This window comes from Perognathus longimembris, chromosome 2 (genome assembly GCF_023159225.1).
Source record: "Perognathus longimembris pacificus isolate PPM17 chromosome 2, ASM2315922v1, whole genome shotgun sequence".
Taxonomy (NCBI): domain Eukaryota; kingdom Metazoa; phylum Chordata; class Mammalia; order Rodentia; family Heteromyidae; genus Perognathus; species Perognathus longimembris.
In genome coordinates this window covers 53,485,671-53,505,813 of record NC_063162.1, presented here as the reverse complement: position 1 = coordinate 53,505,813, position 20,143 = coordinate 53,485,671, and the positions used below count along the sequence as shown (strand labels likewise).

The following is a 20,143-nucleotide window of genomic DNA, read 5'->3' as shown; positions in this document are numbered from 1 at the left end:
TCACAGATGGCTTCAGAGTTAGGCAGTTTGGTCCCCTTCTCAGATGCTAAGACACCATGACATTGATAAAGCTGGAGAGGAGAGCTGAACATTGCACAAATCAGTGGTCCTGGGTACAGGGCAAATCTAGCAAAGGAGGTAGACAAGTCTCTGTCAGGTGACCCTGCTGAGCTAGACGGTTACTAGGACTCAGGCCTTGAAACAAGAGGCAGCCAGAGGCCTTCAGCCATAGCTCAAGGAGAAGTCCTGATCAGGAGTCCTGATCAGATCTGTCACCTCTAGGTGGAAAGTAGTGGAGCTAGGGCCCTCATTTGTCTTAGCAGAGAGCTTAGTGCGCATGCCGTCTAAAAGTGTGGCTTGTGTTTAGGGACAAGAAAAGGAAAGGAACTGGCCTTATTTTTGTAAGGAGAGAGAGGATTGATTGCTGAGGCCTGGATGCTCCAACATGAGTGGTCAAGGAGGGCAAAGGAGTAATCCAACCAAGAACGCTCAGAAAGATCAAAGAAGCACACCAGCAATCACAGCATGCCCAAGCCCAAAGGAGGAGGAGCTTGAAGCAGGAGGGTGTGGTCAGCTGGGCCAAATGCTGCTAATAGCTTCAGAAAGCAGATTGCGCCCTTCTCCAAGATGTTCTACTGTGGGAGCCATCCTTAAGTAGCGCTACTTTGGGGCTGTTCCATAGAGAATGTTGGGCTGGCAGAAGTGATGACTTTTTTTATTTGCCAGTGCTGGGGCTTGAAGTCAGGGCCTGAGCACTGTCCCTGGCTTCTTTCTGCTCAAGGCTAGCCCTCTACTACTTGAGCCACAGCTCCACTTCTGGCTGTTTCTATATATGTGGTACTGAGGAATGGAACCCAGGGTTTCATGTATGCTAGGCAAGCACTCTACCACTAGGCCATATTCCCAGCCCATGATCACTTTTTTATTAGGATGTTGTCAACATTCAGGTCTGGATTGCAACATCATTGACCAGGTTACCAAGCTCTGCCCCTACCACATGCCTCCGTGGGGCTCAGAACTCGCAGACCACAAGGCGCTCTTCTCCACAAGTCTTGTCATTCCACTGGCCGTTGGTGAAGATCTCCACACAGTTCTCCGACCCGCCATTGTTGTTGGGCTCCCCTGGGGCCCAGTTGGAATAGACTAAAGGCTCCCCGGTGGGGTAGGTGAATTTGCCTTCTGTGTCATTGTCTGTCATGCTTAGGAAAGCAGCCTTGTTCTGGGCTGTGACCAGCTGCTGCAGGGCCTTATTCTCAGCTGCAGAGCGTGGAGAGGCCAGCTGTCCACCAGCCTGTGTGCACAACTCTTGGGCACCCTGGAATAATTTCACAGAGCCTGCTGTCTTGAAGATCTTGTCCCCCACACTTTGGCCATCAGGGAAGAGCATGGCTGGAAGAAGACAGTCAGGATGAGGTTGTGGCAGCCCCCTAAACCAAATTCAGGGGTGGCAGGGTGGCAGTGGGTGGCTGAGATCTCAGCTTTGCAATCTGAGTCTTTAAACCTTCCCATGCAATGCATCTGGGCATCAGAGCCAGTGTGAGGGGCTGGGTTCCTGAGTAGCCCCGACACCCTTGAGGAGGGGCATGTCATGGCCCACTATTCACAGATGGGAGTTGAGAAAGGTTAAGTTCAAGGCCCCATGTCCTGCAGCCATGAAATGTGAAGCTACAGGGGAACTTCTGTGACACCAAGCTCAGATGTAGGCTTTCTGCTTCAGCTCACATTGTATGCTGGAATTGATTTTTCCTCTTACTATATTGAACTTAACAGCCTGTTCCAAGGAAATAATTTTTCTCTCTTCCTCTGCTCTCTCCCCCACCCCCGTCTCTGTTTGCACTGGAACTTGAACTCTTGCTTGGCATTTATTCTCAAGAGTAGCCCTCTACCATTTGAGCCACACCTCAGCTTTTGGCTATTTTCTGGTTAATTGGAGACAAGAGTCTCTCAGATTTGTCTGTTCAGGCTAGCTTTGAACCATGATCCTCAGATTTCAGTCTCCTGGGTAGCTAGGATTACAGGTATGAGGCAGTAGCACCCAGCATAGGAAATGATTTCTGCAAGTGCAAAATCCAGAGCAGGGAGCCCACCATGCCCCTGTGGTTAGGGTGCTGAGGGGGGTGAGAAACCTATGCTGTGTGAGGGGGTGAAATAACAAGAGAAGATAGGATGGAACAGCTGAGAGTTGTAATGTGCTAAGTTCTGCTGTGGAGCAGACCCCACTGGTTTCAGTGTGTTTGTGAGCGATGCTCCACTAGCCTCAGACTGTTGGCAGAGGGGATGAGGAAATCTGACAAGCAGATGTGGGGAGGGTGGATATAAGAAGGTGTGGTTACTACCACTACAAGAATCTGGCATTAAGACCCACAGTAGCATGACAGGAAAGGCAAGGTAAGGCCACTTCCCCTTCCAGGGTTTCCAGTCCCTCAGCTCTAACAAAAAGCAAGGGGTTGCTTCTCAAAAGAATCATCTGACAAACATCTCTTCTTCATCTTCTTCTTCAAACATCACTATCCTTGTGACTTCTACGCCATTCGTGGAAATCTGCAAAGGACACTAGACCCTCAGTTCCAGAGAGAGCTGAGCCCCAGAATTGTTGGGCTGTACTCCGACACATGATCCCTTCTCCTCTGCGCATCTTTAAAAATATCTTGTGGAGAAGTTTCTCCATGGGTTCAGGATGGTGACCCTGGACAAAAGGAATCTAAGACTCCTGTGCCACTGCTGGATTTTAGCTCCAAGGTGGAGCATGAATGAACACTCAGTATTTATTCAAAGGCCCTTGACAGGATGCAAGTTGCAACTGGATGTGCAGGTGCCTATCTGTGCACATGCACTTGTGTATGTAGATGAATAGAGAATAAATGTCGTTTAAATACACACATGGCATGTACATAGGCACACATTCTTGGTGCTGGCATCAGCTTGTCTATGAACAAATGAACACTTATATAAATGTGTTTGTGGTGGAAGAAAAATACTGAATAACCAAATTTCTCATCTCTTAGCTTGAGTACTTAGAAGTCAGCCCTCTGTTTTATCAAAGGAGGCTCTTTATGTTCTAATCATTCAGAAATCTTATTTTTTATTACTCACTGAAAGACAGCTGCATAGCAGTGGCTCGAGAAGTTCTCAGGAGGCTGAGATCTAAGTATTGAAGTTCAAAGCCAGCCCAGACAGGAAAGTCAATGAGATTTGTATTTCCAATTAACCAGCAACAAAGCTAGAATTGGAAATGTGGCTCAAGTGGTGGAGCACCAGTGAATAGGCTTTGAGTTCAAGCCCCAGGATGCACGTGTGCACGCGTGCACATGCACACACACACACACACACACACATACACACCACAAAACCTGTATAAGGGGAGAAATGCAATAGCTATATACTAAGGACAGGCCCCACCTACCTTGTACCTCCAGAGCAGTGTGCCAGCCCCAGTCCTCAGGAGAGAACCTAGATTCTTTGCTGTCACAGGCTGTGTAGCCACACATCTGGACATTCCCATACCTGGTCCCCCAGATGTAAGAAACACCATCATGGATATTTTCTTGTCTGCCTCAGGGATCAGCATAGGAAAGCCAGGCATTCAGTTCTACTGAGGATCTCCTGGACCCAGCTTAAGTGGCATTATGGTTGGAGGGTGCTCAGAAACTTAGTAGTTGGTCATGCTTTACCCAGTGAGTTGGTGACACGGGCCACATTCTCCTACATGTCTCTTGGATCTACTTCAGCTTCTGGTGCTTGTGACTTTCCTTCTCTGACCTAGTCCCAGATTTCTCTCTATTCTCTGCCCCAGACCAAGTCCACCACATACACAGACTCTGCTCATTATCATCCTGGAACTGGGGCAAGGTTGAACCTCAGCCCCTGCTCAAGCTTCAACCAAGGGACTTGAGAACCAGAGCCAGCTTGGAGCTCAGTGTTGATGTCAGACTCAATTTTAGATCCAGGAACTCACCTTTCTTATGGTGAGAGAAGTCAGCCTGGAGCTTCTGTAACTGTCTCTGTAAGGTCTCCACCTGCTGCCTCAGAGCAGCAATATCTGTAGGGAGGAAAATGGTCCCTTGATGACCTATCCCTCACAGCCTAGGGACCACTCATGTCTGGCTGATGGTACATATCAGAGATGGTGATGAGGCATCTCCATCTGCAGACACAAGTGGTCCGTGTTGCCCACAGGTTTCCTATGGTTTTTCTATGGATTAACTGGTCCCTGAGCAAGTCCCTGAATCTCTCTGACATTGACCCAGATGACCTTTGGCCTCACCTCCAGGAAGATAATAGCCTCTCCATTCCTGGGAGGAGGGGCAGGAATACATATTCCACATACAATTCCCATCCATTTGGGTAGTTGGACATTCAGAGATATCCTAGGCATTGGGAAGGCAGCTGCCATTTTCCCAATGATCAGGTTAAAAAAAAAAAAAACAAAACTGCCCAGGTTCACTTTCCTACAGAGCCTAATTCTTGCCCCACTCCTAGCTTTTCCTGTTTTATCCACTACCTGTAAATAACAGGACTGTTGTCCCAGAGAGGATCTCTTGAGAAAAAGGGATTTTTTCCCTCTCTCCCACCCATGCGGACAGGAGTCATTGCCTTACCTTGAAGCCCACTTTCACCTTTGGCTCCTTTGTCTCCAGGAGCACCTCTGTCTCCCTTCAGTCCTGGGGGACCCCTGGTACCTGGAGCTCCCTGTGGACCCACAGCCCCAGCAGGTCCTGGAATCCAAGAAGAGCTGGGTCAGCTAGGTACCTAATATCCAGCACCATGACCTTCTTTGTCCTTGGACTATCCTGTGGTTAAGCAATATACCCTCCCCTCGTATATTCAGAACCCTGTGCTCTATCTCAACATGATAGGCTCCTTGAGCTGCCAATCAACCTCCACTGTGTACAACTGTCCCTGCCACCTGTGACTTACCTTCCTCAGATACCATCCATCCTGGCGGTTTAGCGCTGCACCCTCCCTACGTAAGTCACAGTTCCAAGAGCCCGAGATGCACCTACCTTGGATAGTGCTTCTCCATGGCCCAGCCATGCCAGCTCTGTTTGCACAAGTTGTTCTCATAGGGAAGGGGACATGCCTTGGGCGCTTCATGTGGGCACAGTGGAAATAAATCCAGCCCCAAATCTCTCCATCACTCACCTGATGCTCCAGCATTTCCAGGGGCTCCACGTTCACCAGGGGTACCTCTCTCTCCTTTAGGTCCTGTGGGACCTCTTGCCCCTGAGGCACCCTGAGTGCCTGGGGCACCTACTTCTCCTTCAGAAGAGACAAACAGGGGTTCATCATGGACCTCACTTTATGTCCCTTCATGGACCACCACCATCATTCCTCACATCTCCACCCCAGACCAGCCACATCCCATCCTCCTACCTTTGGGTCCAGCCTCTCCCTTTGGGCCTGGTTTTCCTTGAGGTCCTATGTTCCCCTGCTTTCCAGAGGGACCATCTTTTCCAGCTGGACCAGGAACACCTGGAAGTCCAGGAGGTCCTGGGGAATAGGACCAGCCCGATCAGTGTCACTAAATCTCAATGGTAGTGGGATGTATGAGAATAACAGTAGAAATATAAAGTGAAAGAACAGCATCTTACTACCCTACAGGAGGCCCTAGTTATCCAAAAACAACCCAGTGCCTCCTGCAGAACAATCTTCTTCCTTTTTCCTAGGCTGGGTGCTGAGCATCCCCACTGGCACATCCTAGCAGCAGAGGTACCACTTGGAGATGTCTGAATTCCATGCCCATTTGCTCACCACCTGGTCCAGAGTCTCCCTTTGGTCCTGGTTCTCCAACAGAGCCATTATCCCCTTTGGGTCCAATTGGGCCAGATGGTCCAGGCATCCCTGTTAGTCCCACAGCTCCTGGTGAACCTGTAGCAGTAGAAGAAATGGACATGACATTGGCCCTAGGCCAAGGAGGGGCCAAATATCTGCAGGGTCTAGGTCCTGGCACTCTTTCAGGATTCTGTAGAGCATAGGCATTCCAGGGTCACACACCCTAGTACAGGTGATCCAGGAAATGGGTTTCTTTCTGCAGCCGCATTTCAAGGAAATGGCCTTTCTGGAATTGGAGATGGATTCAAGCCAAGATCTCTTTGAGTTTCTGTTTTTTATTCCTTCTCTCTGTGGCCACTGCACTGACATATGGCAATCACTTGACATTTAATGGTGCCCTTGAACTTCTCAATTTCTGTGAGTGTGTATCAGGAAACCAACTATATTTTTATCCAAAATGGCATCAGATAGGTGTCAACTTGTTTATTCCATGCTTCAGTCCACTTATCATATATTTATTCATGAAGAATCTCAAAAGCACAGAAAACAAAATAAAGACTTGACCAATGGGCTTATATCAAGCTGAAAAATTTCTACACAGTAAAGGAAATCATCAACAGAGTGAAGACACAACCTACTAAGTGTGGGGACATATTTGCCAACTATTTATCTGACAAGGGATCAATGTCTAGAATATACAAGGAATTCAAAGTCTTACCACAAAATCATAAACATAGAAAACAAGTGACCCAATTAAAAATTGGCAAATGATCTGAACAGACACTTTTCAAAAGAAGAAGTACCAATGGCTAGGAAGTATTTTTAAAATGTTCACTATGTTCAGCCATAAGGACAATGCAAACCAAAATCATACATGATGCCATCTCATCATGGTTATAATGACTGTTACCAAAAATAACAACACATGCTGTTGAGGATGCCAGGGTAAGCACTCCTTAAGCTTCTTCTTCTTCTTCTTTTTTTTTTTTGGTTCCCTGACCGGGAAAATCTTCTTGAATTTTAGTTCAAACACTATGGAAATCTGTGTGGAGAATCCTCATAAATATGAAAATAGAACTGTATTAGCTATTCACTCCTGGGTACACATCCAAAGGAAATTATCAGCATAGAAAAACACCACTTGCATATCTATGTCAGCACTGTTCACAATAGCTAAGATATGGAATCACCCTAGGTGCCCATGAATGAATAAACACATTATTTTTTAAAGTGTAGTAAACATACACAATAGAAGATTACCCAGTCAAAGAAGAATGAAATGCTGTCATTTATAATAGAATGGATGGAACTGGAGATCCTCATGTCCAGTAAAATAAGCTAAACATAGAAAGACAAATACTATATACATTCTTTCTCATATTCAAGTGTTTAAAATGTGGACTCAGCTGGGCACTGAAACTGTGGATCATTATTTGAAGCCAGCCTAGGCAGAAAAGTCCCCAAGACAACATCATCAACATACCAAGCAGAAAGCTGGGCTGGAGACATAGTTCAAGTGAGAGAGTGCCAGCTGAGCAAGTTTAAGGCCTTAAGTTGAAACCTAGGTTCAAACCTAGGGGGAAAAGAGTGGACCTGAATGAAGAATAGTGATTAATAGAAGTTGGGAAAGGAATGAGGGAGATAGAGCAAAGGAGGTTGGACATGCTGATTTGTGTGTGCCTGTGTAGGGACATCACACTGAACCCCCTTAATATGTTTAACTCATGTATGTTAATACAAGTTTTTGTCTATGAATGTCTACTACATGATTTGCACTTAGCCCAGTCCTCAGATCTTGCTCTGCAAGAGATTTAAGACCAACTGTGAGACAAGGACAACTGGCAAGGAAGACAGTCCTGAGGTGTTTTTTCCTGATGTGTATGCCACGAGGGACATACACATCCTCAGAAGTCATCCTGAAGAGAAAGTAGGACTTAAAGATCAGGGACAGTTTAGAGGACTAAATCATCTCCAACTTTCTGTAGAGAGAAGAGAGAGGTATTTCAGACTTGGAAACTAATCTCCTATGACAGGAAGAGTCACATTTTTCTGGCACATGAGTATACTTGAGATAGAAGTAACAATTTGCTGAAAGATTCTGTGCTTGGCACTGTGTTTTGCCATTGGTTAAAGGATGGAATCTTAGGGATGAAATGGAAGCATAGAAGCTTGGTAGCAGACTGGCCCACATCCCACATCCAAACTCAGGCTGTACATCTCTGGGATCCACCAATCCACCATAGCCAGGTTGACAAAAGGCTTTTTGGCCAGGGGAACAAAATCACCCTCTCTCTAGAAGGGAGTGCTAGAGGCCACCCATTCTTGGAGCATAGAGTATGAAAGCTATAAGACCCCCAAATTGGAGGAGGATTCCCCTCCCCAAAAATAGCACTCATTTGCCTTTGCCTTCCAGTATTATAGACCCAGCTTTGTATCCCAGTGCTGCCAGCACTCCATCCAGTTTGATGCATTCATTCACTTGTTTCATAAATATTTCCTGTATACTTAAAGTGTATAACGCATGACTTCCTAGATCCCGAAAGAACTACAAGGATACATTACAACTGAAAGGGTATCCTGGCACTGGGAGCTCATGCCTGTAATCCTAGCTACTCAGGAGGCTGAAATCTGAGTACCGAGGTTCAAAGCCAGCCTGGGCAGGAAAGTCCATGAAACTCTTATCCCCAGTTAACTACCCCAAAACCAGAAGTGGAGCTATAGCTCAAAGTGGTAGTGTGTTAGACTTGGGCTGAAAAGCTCAGGCCTGGAGTTCAAGCTCCAAGACCAACAGAAAACAAAAACATAAAAACCTTACAGAACATTGGAGGTGGTGGTGTGTTAGTTATGGTGGCTCTGGAACTTTGTTGTGAATGAAGCCCTGAAAAAGATGAAGAAGACGAAGGCACATGTATATGAAGGTCAAGTGTCAGGGCCCCAGGAGAAAGGAACAAATGTGGTTAAGGACCAGTAAGCTTGAAGCCAGAGTGTCACTAAGTAGATATAAAGAAGGACTCGTGGAGGCCAGAGAAGCAAGCAGGGGTGGAGAGCAGTCACAATCGGGTGCTTTGAGGTATGTGGTTTCACTCCAAGGGAGATCAGTATCCTTAGAAGAATTCTGGGTGAATCTCTTGGACAGGAACGCTGGAACTGCCTGCAACCTCACCACAGTGATCCCAGCTCCATCATCTACTCCTGCTCCAGCAACTTTCCTCTGAGGTCCCAACTCCACTTTTCAGTATGTTCTGGAGACCAGACCTTTCACAGGTGGTCACAAGTAGACTTGGACCATACACAGAGCTTCTTGGATCTGAGGATTCTGAGGAAGTTTCAAATCTCTCAGGACATAAACCAATAATGGTCAAGTGACTAATAGGACTGGGATTGAAAGGCCAAAGTGGAGCTATATTTCTAACCCAGCTATATGTTGATCTCTGCCCAATATCAACTCAAAGGCAGGTGGGAGTGTACAGAAGGCAAGTCAAGCATCCCCATAGAAAATGCCTCCAGGATTCAATATACAGCCCCCTTCAGAAGTCGAAGAGAACTGGGATCCCTGAGAAAAGGGCCACATTGTGTCCTCCCTCCCTAGATAGCCATCTTTCCCTGGGTGAGCCCAGTCCATTCTCTTTGGGAGCCACTATCTGTCTGTAAAGGATAGAGGTTCACTTGTGCCTTGCCTCATAAAGCCTTGGGATGTTTCTTAATTCTGTTTTGTATTGCCATTATTCTCCCTCCTATAAATCAAAATGCGTATTTCAGAAAGATAGACTGAGCTTTCTCAGTCATCAAAGCACGGGCCTAAGGCCCTCTTGTCCCTTGTCTCCTGCTATGGATTCATTGTTTTTTCCTTCCTTGCCAATAAGACTCAGATCCTTTCCTGCACTGCTGACTCATGCCTGTAATCCCAGCTACTTGGGAGGCTGAGATGTGAGAATCAAGGTTCAAAGCCAGCCTGGGCAGAAAAATCCATGACACTATTATCTCCAATTAACAAGCAAAAATCCAGAAGTAGAGATGTGGCTCAAGTGATATAGCACCAGCTTTGAGTGTAAAAGCCAAGTAAGAGTGCAAGGCTCTCAGTTCAAGTCCAAGTAATGGTTTGAAAAAAAAAAAAAAAAGAGCCAGGTGTCAGTGGCTTACATCTGTAATCCTAGCTACCCAGGAGACTGAGATCTAAGGATCACAATTCAAAGCCAGCCTGGGAAGGAATGTTTGAGACCCTTTTTCCAATAAATAAACTACCAGGAAGCCAAAAGTAGAATTGTGGCTCAAGTGGTAGAGTGCTAGCCTTAAGTGAAAAAGCTCAGGGGCAGTGCCCAGACTCTGGGTTCAAGCTCTAAAACTAGTGTGTGCGTATGTGCGCATACACGCACATGTGTGCACGCATGCACACACACGACCCTGATCCTCCCTCAGGGCTTGGTCAGTTTTCTTAAGAACAATTTTCATATTTATTAGTACCTCTAGTAGCCTCAGGAGAATTCATCGAATTGTCATCAGGAAGGTGCAGTTCTATTCACGAAGATTCAAAGAACAAAAATTAGGGCTAGGATATAGCTCAGGGACAAAGCACTTACCTAGCAAGTGAAACATCCTGGGTTTGAACCCCAATACCAAAAAAATTTTTTTAAAGGAAAGGAAACCATTGTTAATTATTTGTCGCTGGGTGGCAAAATATTGTTCCCATTTGCAGATGAAAAAACAGAGATGCCATGACACCAAGTTCCCCGTTGTGAAGATGGAGCCAGCAGTCAAGCCCATATATAAGGAGGCCCCTTGTGTCCTTTCACAAAATGTATTTGCCCTCGCTTACCTGCCAAAGGAGATCGATGCATTCCTTGTAAGGCTTTGGCGGAGGATGCCAGGGCACAGAGCTGCACACAGAAGCACAAGCTCTGCTCTCCTCTTGTAATAGACAAGGCAGATCCATTTAACTAGAACTGTGTAGGCCTCTATAAGCCTCATTTTTTCCCCACCCTTTGCTATGTAGAGATTAATTAACTATTAAAACTCTTCAATGCTAAGTATGAACAAATGCAGCAATGGTACTCACTAGACATTATGTTGAAAATAAACTGTACAACTTGTGGGTGGGAACAGAAGGGAAAAACTAAGAGAGACAGAGTGAAAGAAGGAGTGATGTTGTCCAAAAAGAAACATACTCATAACCTGTCTTATGTAACTGTAACCCCTGTACATATCACCTTTTGTTAAATTAAATTTTATTGACAAGGTGACATACAGAGGGGGTACAGTTACATAATAAGGTAGGGACTACATTTCTTGTCTTATTTGTTACACCCTCCCTCATTTTTCTTTCCCTTCCTTAATTCAGATAAGCATATATACAATATCCAGTTGTACATATCACCTTTATAATAAGGTGAGGAGAAATAAGAAAAATCTTGAATACTTAGATTGGGAGGTATGGGGGAGAATGATGAAAGGGGTGATATTGACCAAGATACATTGTACTTACAAACGGATTTGTTGAATGATAACCCCTTTGTACAACTACCTAAAGATAAAAATATAATTTAAAAAATCTCTAGCACACTGCATAGGCACCCCTTAATCAAAAAGAATTGCTGCTAAGTGCTGGACCCCCAGTCTTTCATCACAGCATGGGGAGTTGCTGGCTGGTTGTCATTCCAATTCTCCCCACTTCATCAGCTGGATAAACCCCTGCTGCCAGCTCTACCTGGATCTCCCTTCTCGCCCCTCGGGCCCTCTCTCCCGTCTCGTCCATCTCGACCAGGTAGGCCATTCTCCGCAGGGCCGCACATGACCAGGGTGCAGGCGTTGGTCACTGACCTCCGGACCAAGGTCTTCATTTCTGCTCCCAGGTACCCCCAGGGCTGTGAGAACAGGACTAGCATGCAAAGGAAGAGCAGCATGGCCTGGAGGGTGGAGGAGGAGAAAAGATGCAATGTTGGCTCCAGGACATGGGTGAGAGCTCAGCCCAATTTCAGGAAGTCAGGAGCAGTCTACCTCCCCACATTCTCTGCCCTAGAGTGGGGCCCAGGAAAACAAGACTCCACAAAGCAGTTTGGCAGCTTAGTCAGGCATATGGTCTGGCCTTGGAGGGCCTGAGTCACATGACTAGATCCCTGGCATAGCTGACAGCCTAGTCTATCTATTAGCAGGTGCCCTTTGAGAACAGTGGCTGCAATGTAGTGCTCCCCTGAGGCCCTTCTTCTCCCTGTCTGTGCCACTGAGGGATCCAGCCCAGGTTGGATAAGGCAAATCTGCCTCCTCTCACTGGCTGCCTGGAGTGGATTATACTGGTAGCCTACAATGCTAGTGTGAAGCCCAGCCTGAGCCAGAGGCTTTGGGATGAATGTCCTGCGCTCCTGCTGGAGTGTGATTGCATGGATGCCAGGCAACTGGTCATAAAGTTCCAGAAAGAAGCCTTGTGAAGAGCTAAGGCTCTAAAGCAGCAGCTAGAGATCCCTAGAAACACCTAGAAGCCTACCATCTGAGAGGGCGTGGAGGAGGGCCTCTTAAAAGGAAGAGGACAGATGGAACACTACTTTGGGGAAGATACAAAAGGAAACTCTACTCAGACACCATCAGAGAGGGACTTAAGAAATAATACTGGGGGCTGGGGATATGGCCTAGTGGCAAGAGTGCCTGCCTCATATACATGAGACCCTGGGTTCGATTCCTCAGCACCACATATATAGAAAATGGCCAGAAGTGGCGCTGTGGCTCAAGTGGCAGAGTGCTAGCCTTGAGCAAAAAGAAGCCAGGGACAGTGCTCAGGCCCTGAGTCCAAGCCCCAGGACTGGCAAAAAAAAAAAAAAAGAAAGAATACTGGAGTTGGGGTCACAGGGCCTGTGTCAGTATCTACACAGTGCTCCTAAGTTAACTTTCTGTCATGATGGTAAACACCAGAAATCCTGATTAAGGTTCCTTTATGGTTACAACATCCAAAGTCACCTGCAACCATCACCCTGGGTTTATGGTGACATAGTATATAATGGGAGCACAGGCCAGAGGAGGCCTGTTCCCCTCATGGAAGCCAGAATTGAGACAGGCAGATGAATAAGGAAGTGGAAGAGGAGGAAGAGAAGCAGGAGGAAAAAGAAGGAGGAGGAGGAGGTAGAGGAGGAACAGGAGGAGGAGGAAGAGAAGGAAAAGAACCAAAGAAGAAGAAGAAGAAGAGGAGGAAGAAGAAGAATAAGAAGAACAACAACAACTAGGAAGGGGAGCCAACATCTCAAGTCCCAAGATCCATCTCTTTAACACAGCTCCCAAACTTAATATCTTTCCATGAGATACTGTGTCCTTAAGGTACCACAGGCCGGGAAGCAATTCTTCAATGCACAGGCCAAGGGGAAGATTTAAGATCCAGAGCATAGTGGTGTCTTTCAAGGAAAGAAAACTGTGAAGTAACATGCATCGAAGGAGCCTGTGGAAGTCAGGGGCTGGACCAAAGCTACAGGGACCTGCACAAAGATGAAGTTCACTAACTACCCAGGGTGGTGGCAGGACAGAGAAGAGCTGAGATTCCAGACTGTGTTTGACTCTTACTTTCTCCCAGCTTCTCTCCATTTTGAAGTCACACCTTCCTTGGTTTTCCTGGGAGTCTCTAGAAACAGCCCTGCGAGCACACTAGCCAGTAGCAGTAGCCACTCAGTTTCCATGGTTCTAACAAAGACTCAATGGTGTGCACTTAGGGCCAGACCCAAGCCAAAGCAGGGGTGCTGTCCCTTGGCCCATAGCCACTTGCTTGACCCTGGGGTCATATACCTCCCTCTAGGGATCATAAAGGCACTGGAATTCTGGGTGGAGGGCATCACCCATTTACCAGAGCAGGAAGAAGCTTGCAGAGAGCAGAGCAGGCTTGCAGACCCCAAAGCCAGAAGGAGCAGCTCAGCCAGAGCTCAGGATGAAATGTGCAGAGCCACAGCCCCTGACCTCAGGCTGTGTGCGGTTGATGCTATGATATCAAAGTGAGAGTTTATTGGAAAAGAGGATGGTTCTGAACATTAGAAAATCAGACACCTAGCAGGGAGCCATTATCTCTCCCCTGGAGTCCTTGCTACCTAGGAGGCTGGGGTCTGAGAATCATGGCTCAAAGCTGTAATTCCAGATGTTTTATCCCCAGTTAACCAGCAAAAAGCCAGGACTAGAGGTATGGCTCCAATGGTTGAGCACTAGCTGTGAGTATAAAAGCCAAACAAGAGCTCAAGGACCTGAGTTCAAGCCCCACCTTCCCTCCCATCACAAATACCAGAGATCTAATGCAGTAAAGGCGTCTTTTTAGTAAAGACTTGAGACTATGAGAGAAGCAAGTGTGTCTGCATTTCTAGAAAAATGAAGCCAGGGTGGGATAAGAACCTAGGTCTGAGAATGCCTGGTCTGTTTCTCTTCCAATATCCTTTCTGAAGAAATCAAGGACAGAGAAGGAACCAAGACAGAAGCAGGACTTTCACTTTCTAGCTGAGACATCCACAATGGCACCTGTGTCACAATCTACTCTACTCCAGGTTGGAAAGCAAGCCAGGTGCTGGTGGCTCACACCTGTAATCCTAGCTAATCGGGAGACTGAGATCTCAGAACCATGGTTCAAAGCTAGTCCTGGCAGCTGGCAGGAAAGTCTGCGACTCTAACCTCCAATTAACTACCAAAAAGATGGAAGCAGAGTTGTGGCTCAAGTGATATGAGCATTAGCTTTGAGCAAAAGTAAAATAAAATAAAGATAGTGTCCAGGCCCTGATTTCAAGCCCCAGGACCAGCACACAAAAAAAGAGAGAAAAGAAGGGAGGGAGGGAGGGAGGGAGGGAGGGAGGGAGGGAGGGAGGGAGGGAGGGAGGGAGGGAGGGAGGGAGGGAGGGAGGGAGGGAGAGAGGGAGGAAGGAAGGAAGATAATATTCCACTGAGCCAGGGAGCTGACCACGGGTGGCAGAGTACCTTCCATGCCTCCATGAGGGCCCCACCTCCCACACTAGAACTCCTAGAGCCTAAGTCCAGACCCCAGAACCCTCCTCCCTCAAGATCAAATGGGCCAGGGAATAGTCACAGGACGTGGGGGAAATAAAATGAGAGGCAGATACACAGACACTCACAGGTTGCTTCCTGTAGGACCCCAGAGCTCCAGGTAAATGAGCCAGGGCTTGGCCGCACCCACTATTTATGCTTACCCTGTCACGGGGGCCGCCCAACCTTGGTCTTCTGCTAACTCCCCCATTCAAGAGGTAAAAGAGAAAAAAAAAAAGAAGTGGAACAATTTTCTGGTTGGATCACTCACTCTTACCCCACCTGTCCTTTGGAGAGCTGCCACCAGCAGGCATCAAGCTAGGCATAGTTGCCACCTCAGAGTTTACAGAGCTCTTTTTAGTCTGTAATCCAATCTATAGTGTTCCCCAAAGCCCCAAGCGGGAACTGATATCTCCCGGATCTGTATTCTGTAGATGTCCAGAAATCTGAGCTCCAGAGACCAGCGTGTTACACAATCATCTACACTGTTCGAACAAAAACAACCCCACAATTCACAGCTGCATTGCTCAAGAGCCAGGACCTTCCGTGTCCACTTCTCCCTTTATCTCGAAAGCCATGCCCAGATATTGGGAAAGAGCCAGGAACTCCTTAGTATGCCCAGGAAAGGCTCGGCAAGGTTGAGGGGCCACAGAAATGGTAAGCTCTGGGGGCAGGGCAGCAGCCTGAGGAACTGTCATCCAGAGGGTGATCTTGGTAGGACTCCAAGAGTCCATCTTACCTTTCATGGGGTGGGCCTCCCTTAGCAGGTGTCTGCTTTGCCCTTGTTCAGACATGTTCTGTCCGTCTTCCCAGCTGCTATTTGCCTTCTGCATTGTTCTAGTGGTTAATTAGCACCCATGAGAGCTTGAGACTCTGTTGAAAACACCCTATGGATAGCTTAACTCCCAGGACACCTCAGGGAAAGTTGTCCATCCTGCTGTCCATCCTTGCTTACCTCTGGAATCCTGTGACTTGAGTTCTTTCATCCACTCTACAGAAACTCATGTACCAGCAGACTTATGTCTCCATTCTTCCCCTTTGGTCTCCCCACTGATGGTGCTGACCTGCTTTGGGCTTTTGGTGCTTTCGGTGGCATCTCTGTTCATAGTATCGGGCCCGCCATAACAAACATTCCCATTTGACTGAGAATGGTTCATTTTTCTTACTGCAATATATATTTTTTCTTTTTTCTTTTGTCAGTGTGGGGCTTGAACTCAGGGCCTGGGTACTGTCCTTAAGCTTCTTTTGCTCAGGGCTAGCACTCTACCACTTGAGCCACAGCACCACTTCTGGCTTTTTCTGTGTATGTGGTACTGAGGAATCAAACCCAGGGCTTCCTGCATGTTAGGTAAGCACTCTACTACTAAGCCACATTCCCAGTTCCTGCAATATATTTTTTTAAAGCAAGATCTCATAACATAGCAATTCATGACTCTGATCATAGACATGTTTTATTATTGACACCTAGCTGTCTTTAGTCTAGAATATGCATATGCTTCCTAGAGCTCTAGGTCAGCATGGAGGTGGCATTGAATTACTGCTCTCTTCTCCCCTGAAAAGAAAAGTCAAGTCTTACCCTTATGACTGGTTTAACATTTAGAAGACTGCTTAAATAATAATAATAATAATAATAATAATAATAACAGTAATAACAGTAATAATAATAACAACCCAGGAGTTTATGAGCTATAAATCACATGATAAGCCAGGTGCCAGTGGCTCACACCTACAATCCTAGATACTTAGGTGGCTGAGAGCTGAGGATCACAGTTGGAAGTCAGCCTGGGTAGAAAAGTCTGTGAGAATCTTATCTCCACTAAACTACCAAAAAAGCCAAAAGTGGAGCTGTGGCGTAAGTGGTAGAGTGCTAGCCTTGAGCAAAAGAAGCTCAGGGACAGCACCCAGGCCTGAGTTCAAGCCCTAGCAAAAGCACCAAAAAAAAAAAAAAAAAAAGAGTAATATTAAAACAAAACAAAAACCTCAGGGATAGTGTCCAGACCCCAAGTTCAAGCCCCAGGACTAGAACAAAAACATTGCAGTGTGATAATGTAGAAAAACCATAGGATCAGTCCATCTTGAAGACTTCCTTTAGAGACTTAATTTATGGCTCTAACTTTAACTTTTTTGTTTGCCTTTCTCTAAAGACATCAGCTCTCAGAGACCCAGACCTGTTCTTTGAATTTGCCCACCCTACAGAAACCAGAGCTGTGCCCAAAATGATGTCCCTGCAGTCACACTTGAGCTACCACGAGCAGGTCCTCCTAGGGAAAGCAGCCTGGCAGGGTAGAATCGCTCCACTTGTGTAGTGTCCTGTGCTGGTGCAGGCCCCTTCCCAAGCCAACAGAGAGGGCCTGGGTGGAAAAGAAGCCTAAGTTTGCAAGCTTGTTCCAGCTCTGTTGAGCCAGAGTTACCCAGGCTCTAGGCCAGAGCCCAGAAAGGGGATTCTGAGAGTTCAATTCACTGCATCTATTCCCAGATTGTAGCCATAGACCCTGTTATGCCAGGACAGCGAGGGACGTGGGTTCACCTCCAGTCCCTGGAAAAGCATGCGAGGGACTCCATGCACTCCAACCTTTCTTTTGTCTTTATGATTGGTACTCACACCCTGCCTTCATGGTGAACCAGACCATAGGATCCACTGTATTACAACTCTTCCATTCTTCTGGGACCTTCTCATTGATTTAATGCATTGTTGGAGAGAAACAAAACAACTTTATGTCCTGACTTCCTCCCTCTGTGGATGCAAGCACATGTTCTTCCTCTCTCTGGAGGAGGAGCTCTTGGATTCCTTCTCATTCAACCCTGCACTCTTCCTTGAGATTTTACCCTCACCCTGAGGTTCCCTCCTGGGACCCATTTCTCCACTACAAAGCATTTTAAAAGTTGATTATGGCAGGCCAGGCAGCCAGTGGCTGCCAGCCTAGGAAGGAAAGTCCTTGAGACTCTTTCCTCTAACCACCAAAAAGCTAGCTGTGGCTCAAGTGGTAGAGTGCTAGCCTTGAGCACAAAAGCTCGGGGTCAGTGCCCAGGCTTGAGTTCAAGCCTCAGGGCACGCACACACACACACACACACACACACACACACACACACGATCAGACTTCTCTCCCAAGGTGCACTGCTTGTTCCTTGCTAGCCCCAAAGAAACATCCTTCCCATTCTAAAACCGTGGGAAGTGAAAGGGCGCTTGGTGGCCTGGGGCCCTGGGTACAGGCTACAGCTCTGAAGCCTTAGACTGGCAAAGGGCGTGGCCCAGAGCTGTGCTCATTGACTTTGAGGATTCTCAGATACTAAAATGTCCTCTCCTTTCTCTGGAAAGAGGGGGATGCCCAAACCTGGGGGAGGTGAGGCCATAGAGGTTCCCACTTTGGAGATGATTGACTACTTTAGTCCCTCTTCTCTTCTCCCTTTAAAGAAAAGCAAAGGAATAGACTTATCTCAATAAAACACTTCCCTTCAATACTGCCAGACTCTTCATAAAGCTGCTCAATCCACAAGTGAAAAAGATCCCCAGTCCTCAGGGATCCCAAATACACCTTCATTTCTGTTTGATCTCTAGCACTGACGTCTGACCCATACCTTCTTGTATCTAGCGTTGATTTGGTCTCTGGACTAGGCAATTCCTCCTGCAAGCTATATAAGCTGGGCTTCTAGAGAGCTGAGAGTTAAACTCCCTGCTCAGGTTTATGTTTTCTATAGTCCCTTCTTAGCATTAAAATCAATAATTTGTTTAATAAGTACAGCTTGACCTAAACATTTAAGAGTGTCTTCAGATTAAATATTATTGTTATGTGTTTCTTTAATTTCCTGTTAGTCTGTGTTCCTGTAATTATTGATCCAATATCACTGTTTATGTGTCATTTGGCCTGTCAGTCTGTGTCTATAATTGGCTTGATAAATGCTAAAAATCAGGCTGGGAATGTTGCTTAGTGGCAGAGTGCCTGCCAAGCATACATGAAGCCCTGTGTTCCATTCCTTAGTATTACACAAACAGAAAAAGCCAGAAGTGAGGCTGTGGCTCAAGTGGTAGAGTGCTAGTCTTGAGCACAGAGACCAGGGAGAGACCAGGCCCTGAGTTCAAGCCCCAGTATCAACATGCACGCACACATGCACATGCACACACAAGCTAAAAAATTCTGATGGTTGCAAAAATAGTTTGATTCATCTATGTGAGGGTTCCCAGATTCAAGGGAGGAGACAAATGCTCCCTCCAGTCCTCTGGGTGACTCTAGGTGACTGGGTTTTAATAGTGGTGTCATCAGAGGACTGGTCCTAGGTCTGATCCTTTTTGAGGTCAGAGGACCGCACCCCATTCCCAGGGTGGAAGGAACTCTGGCGGCTCTGCTGACACACACATATCAAGGCATGGTCGCCCACACCTTCAGCAATACCCCATCCCTTGGTGTTGGGATGTTCTGAGACTTGTAAATGGGGTTCTGGCTGATGCACTGGTGAGTGTGGAGGAAGAAATCTCGCAGCACATCCTACTGACCCCAAATACTACCCTCACGTTCATCACTCTAGCTCCAAAATGACTCCTAGTGACTTCATTGGTCATCTGCTGGAGCTGCTTTGTTTTCATGTGTTTTAAACTCATTTTATGTTTGGAATGGAAGCTTGTGCTTCTATTCATCATTTTTATTTTTGTGCCTGTCCTGGAGCTTGAACTTGGGGCCTGGGCACCATGCTTGAGCTTTTGTCCTCAAAGCTAGCCCTCTACCACTAGAGCCACAGCTCTATTTCTGCCATTTCTGGTGGTTAATTAAAGATAAGAGTTTCAGAGGTTTTCCTGCCCAGGCTGGCTTTGAACTATGGTCCTCAAATCTCAGCCTCCTGAGTAGCTAGGATTACAGGTGCCTTGCTGTCTCTGAACTTTTTTACTCCTGTCATATTCTTGTTTTGTATGTGTATGTGAGCATTTCTTAGACTACAATATACAGGTATTTCCCCTTTAATCTAACTACATAGGGTTGTTTTTCCTCTTTCTTCATTTCCTATTGTATTGTCTAATTGTCCAAATTTGTTTATCAACCCAGTCCCACTGAAACACATGAAAGAGGCTATACGAGCCCCCTTGAGTAGGAAGTTACCCAAGCCCCTCTCCCTCCGGGACACGAGGACAAACCCCCCATCCTGCCATCTATTGTCATCTGGACTTTGCAGTTATCTGAACTATGCAGCCTGCAAGCAGTCACCCAACCCCACCTTGAGGGGAACAAACAAAAGGCGCCAGCCCGTCCAAAAGGTCACTTGCACATTCCAAGAATCCTCGTACACATACAACTTGGCACGTATCCCTTACCAGCCCAAATTAGGATTCCTTAAAATGATTGGTAAATGTATGTGGCTCAGTGTAAAATGATTGGCTGCCTGCGTGCAGACCACGAT

The 20,143-nt window shown here is 46.6% G+C and overlaps 1 protein-coding gene across 1 annotated transcript; it reads right to left on the bottom strand.

Moving 5' to 3' along the window:
* Window positions 1-1,012: 1,012 nt before the first annotated feature.
* Window positions 1,013-11,669, bottom strand: Sftpd (surfactant protein D). Its single transcript, XM_048339155.1, has 7 exons — window positions 11,474-11,669; window positions 5,752-5,868; window positions 5,374-5,490; window positions 5,143-5,259; window positions 4,599-4,715; window positions 3,956-4,039; window positions 1,013-1,389 (listed from the first exon to the last, which is right to left on the bottom strand). The coding sequence occupies exons 1-7, from the start codon at window positions 11,667-11,669 to the stop codon at window positions 1,013-1,015; spliced, it is 1,125 nt and encodes a 374-aa protein (XP_048195112.1).
* Between the last annotated feature and the right edge of the window lie 8,474 nt (window positions 11,670-20,143).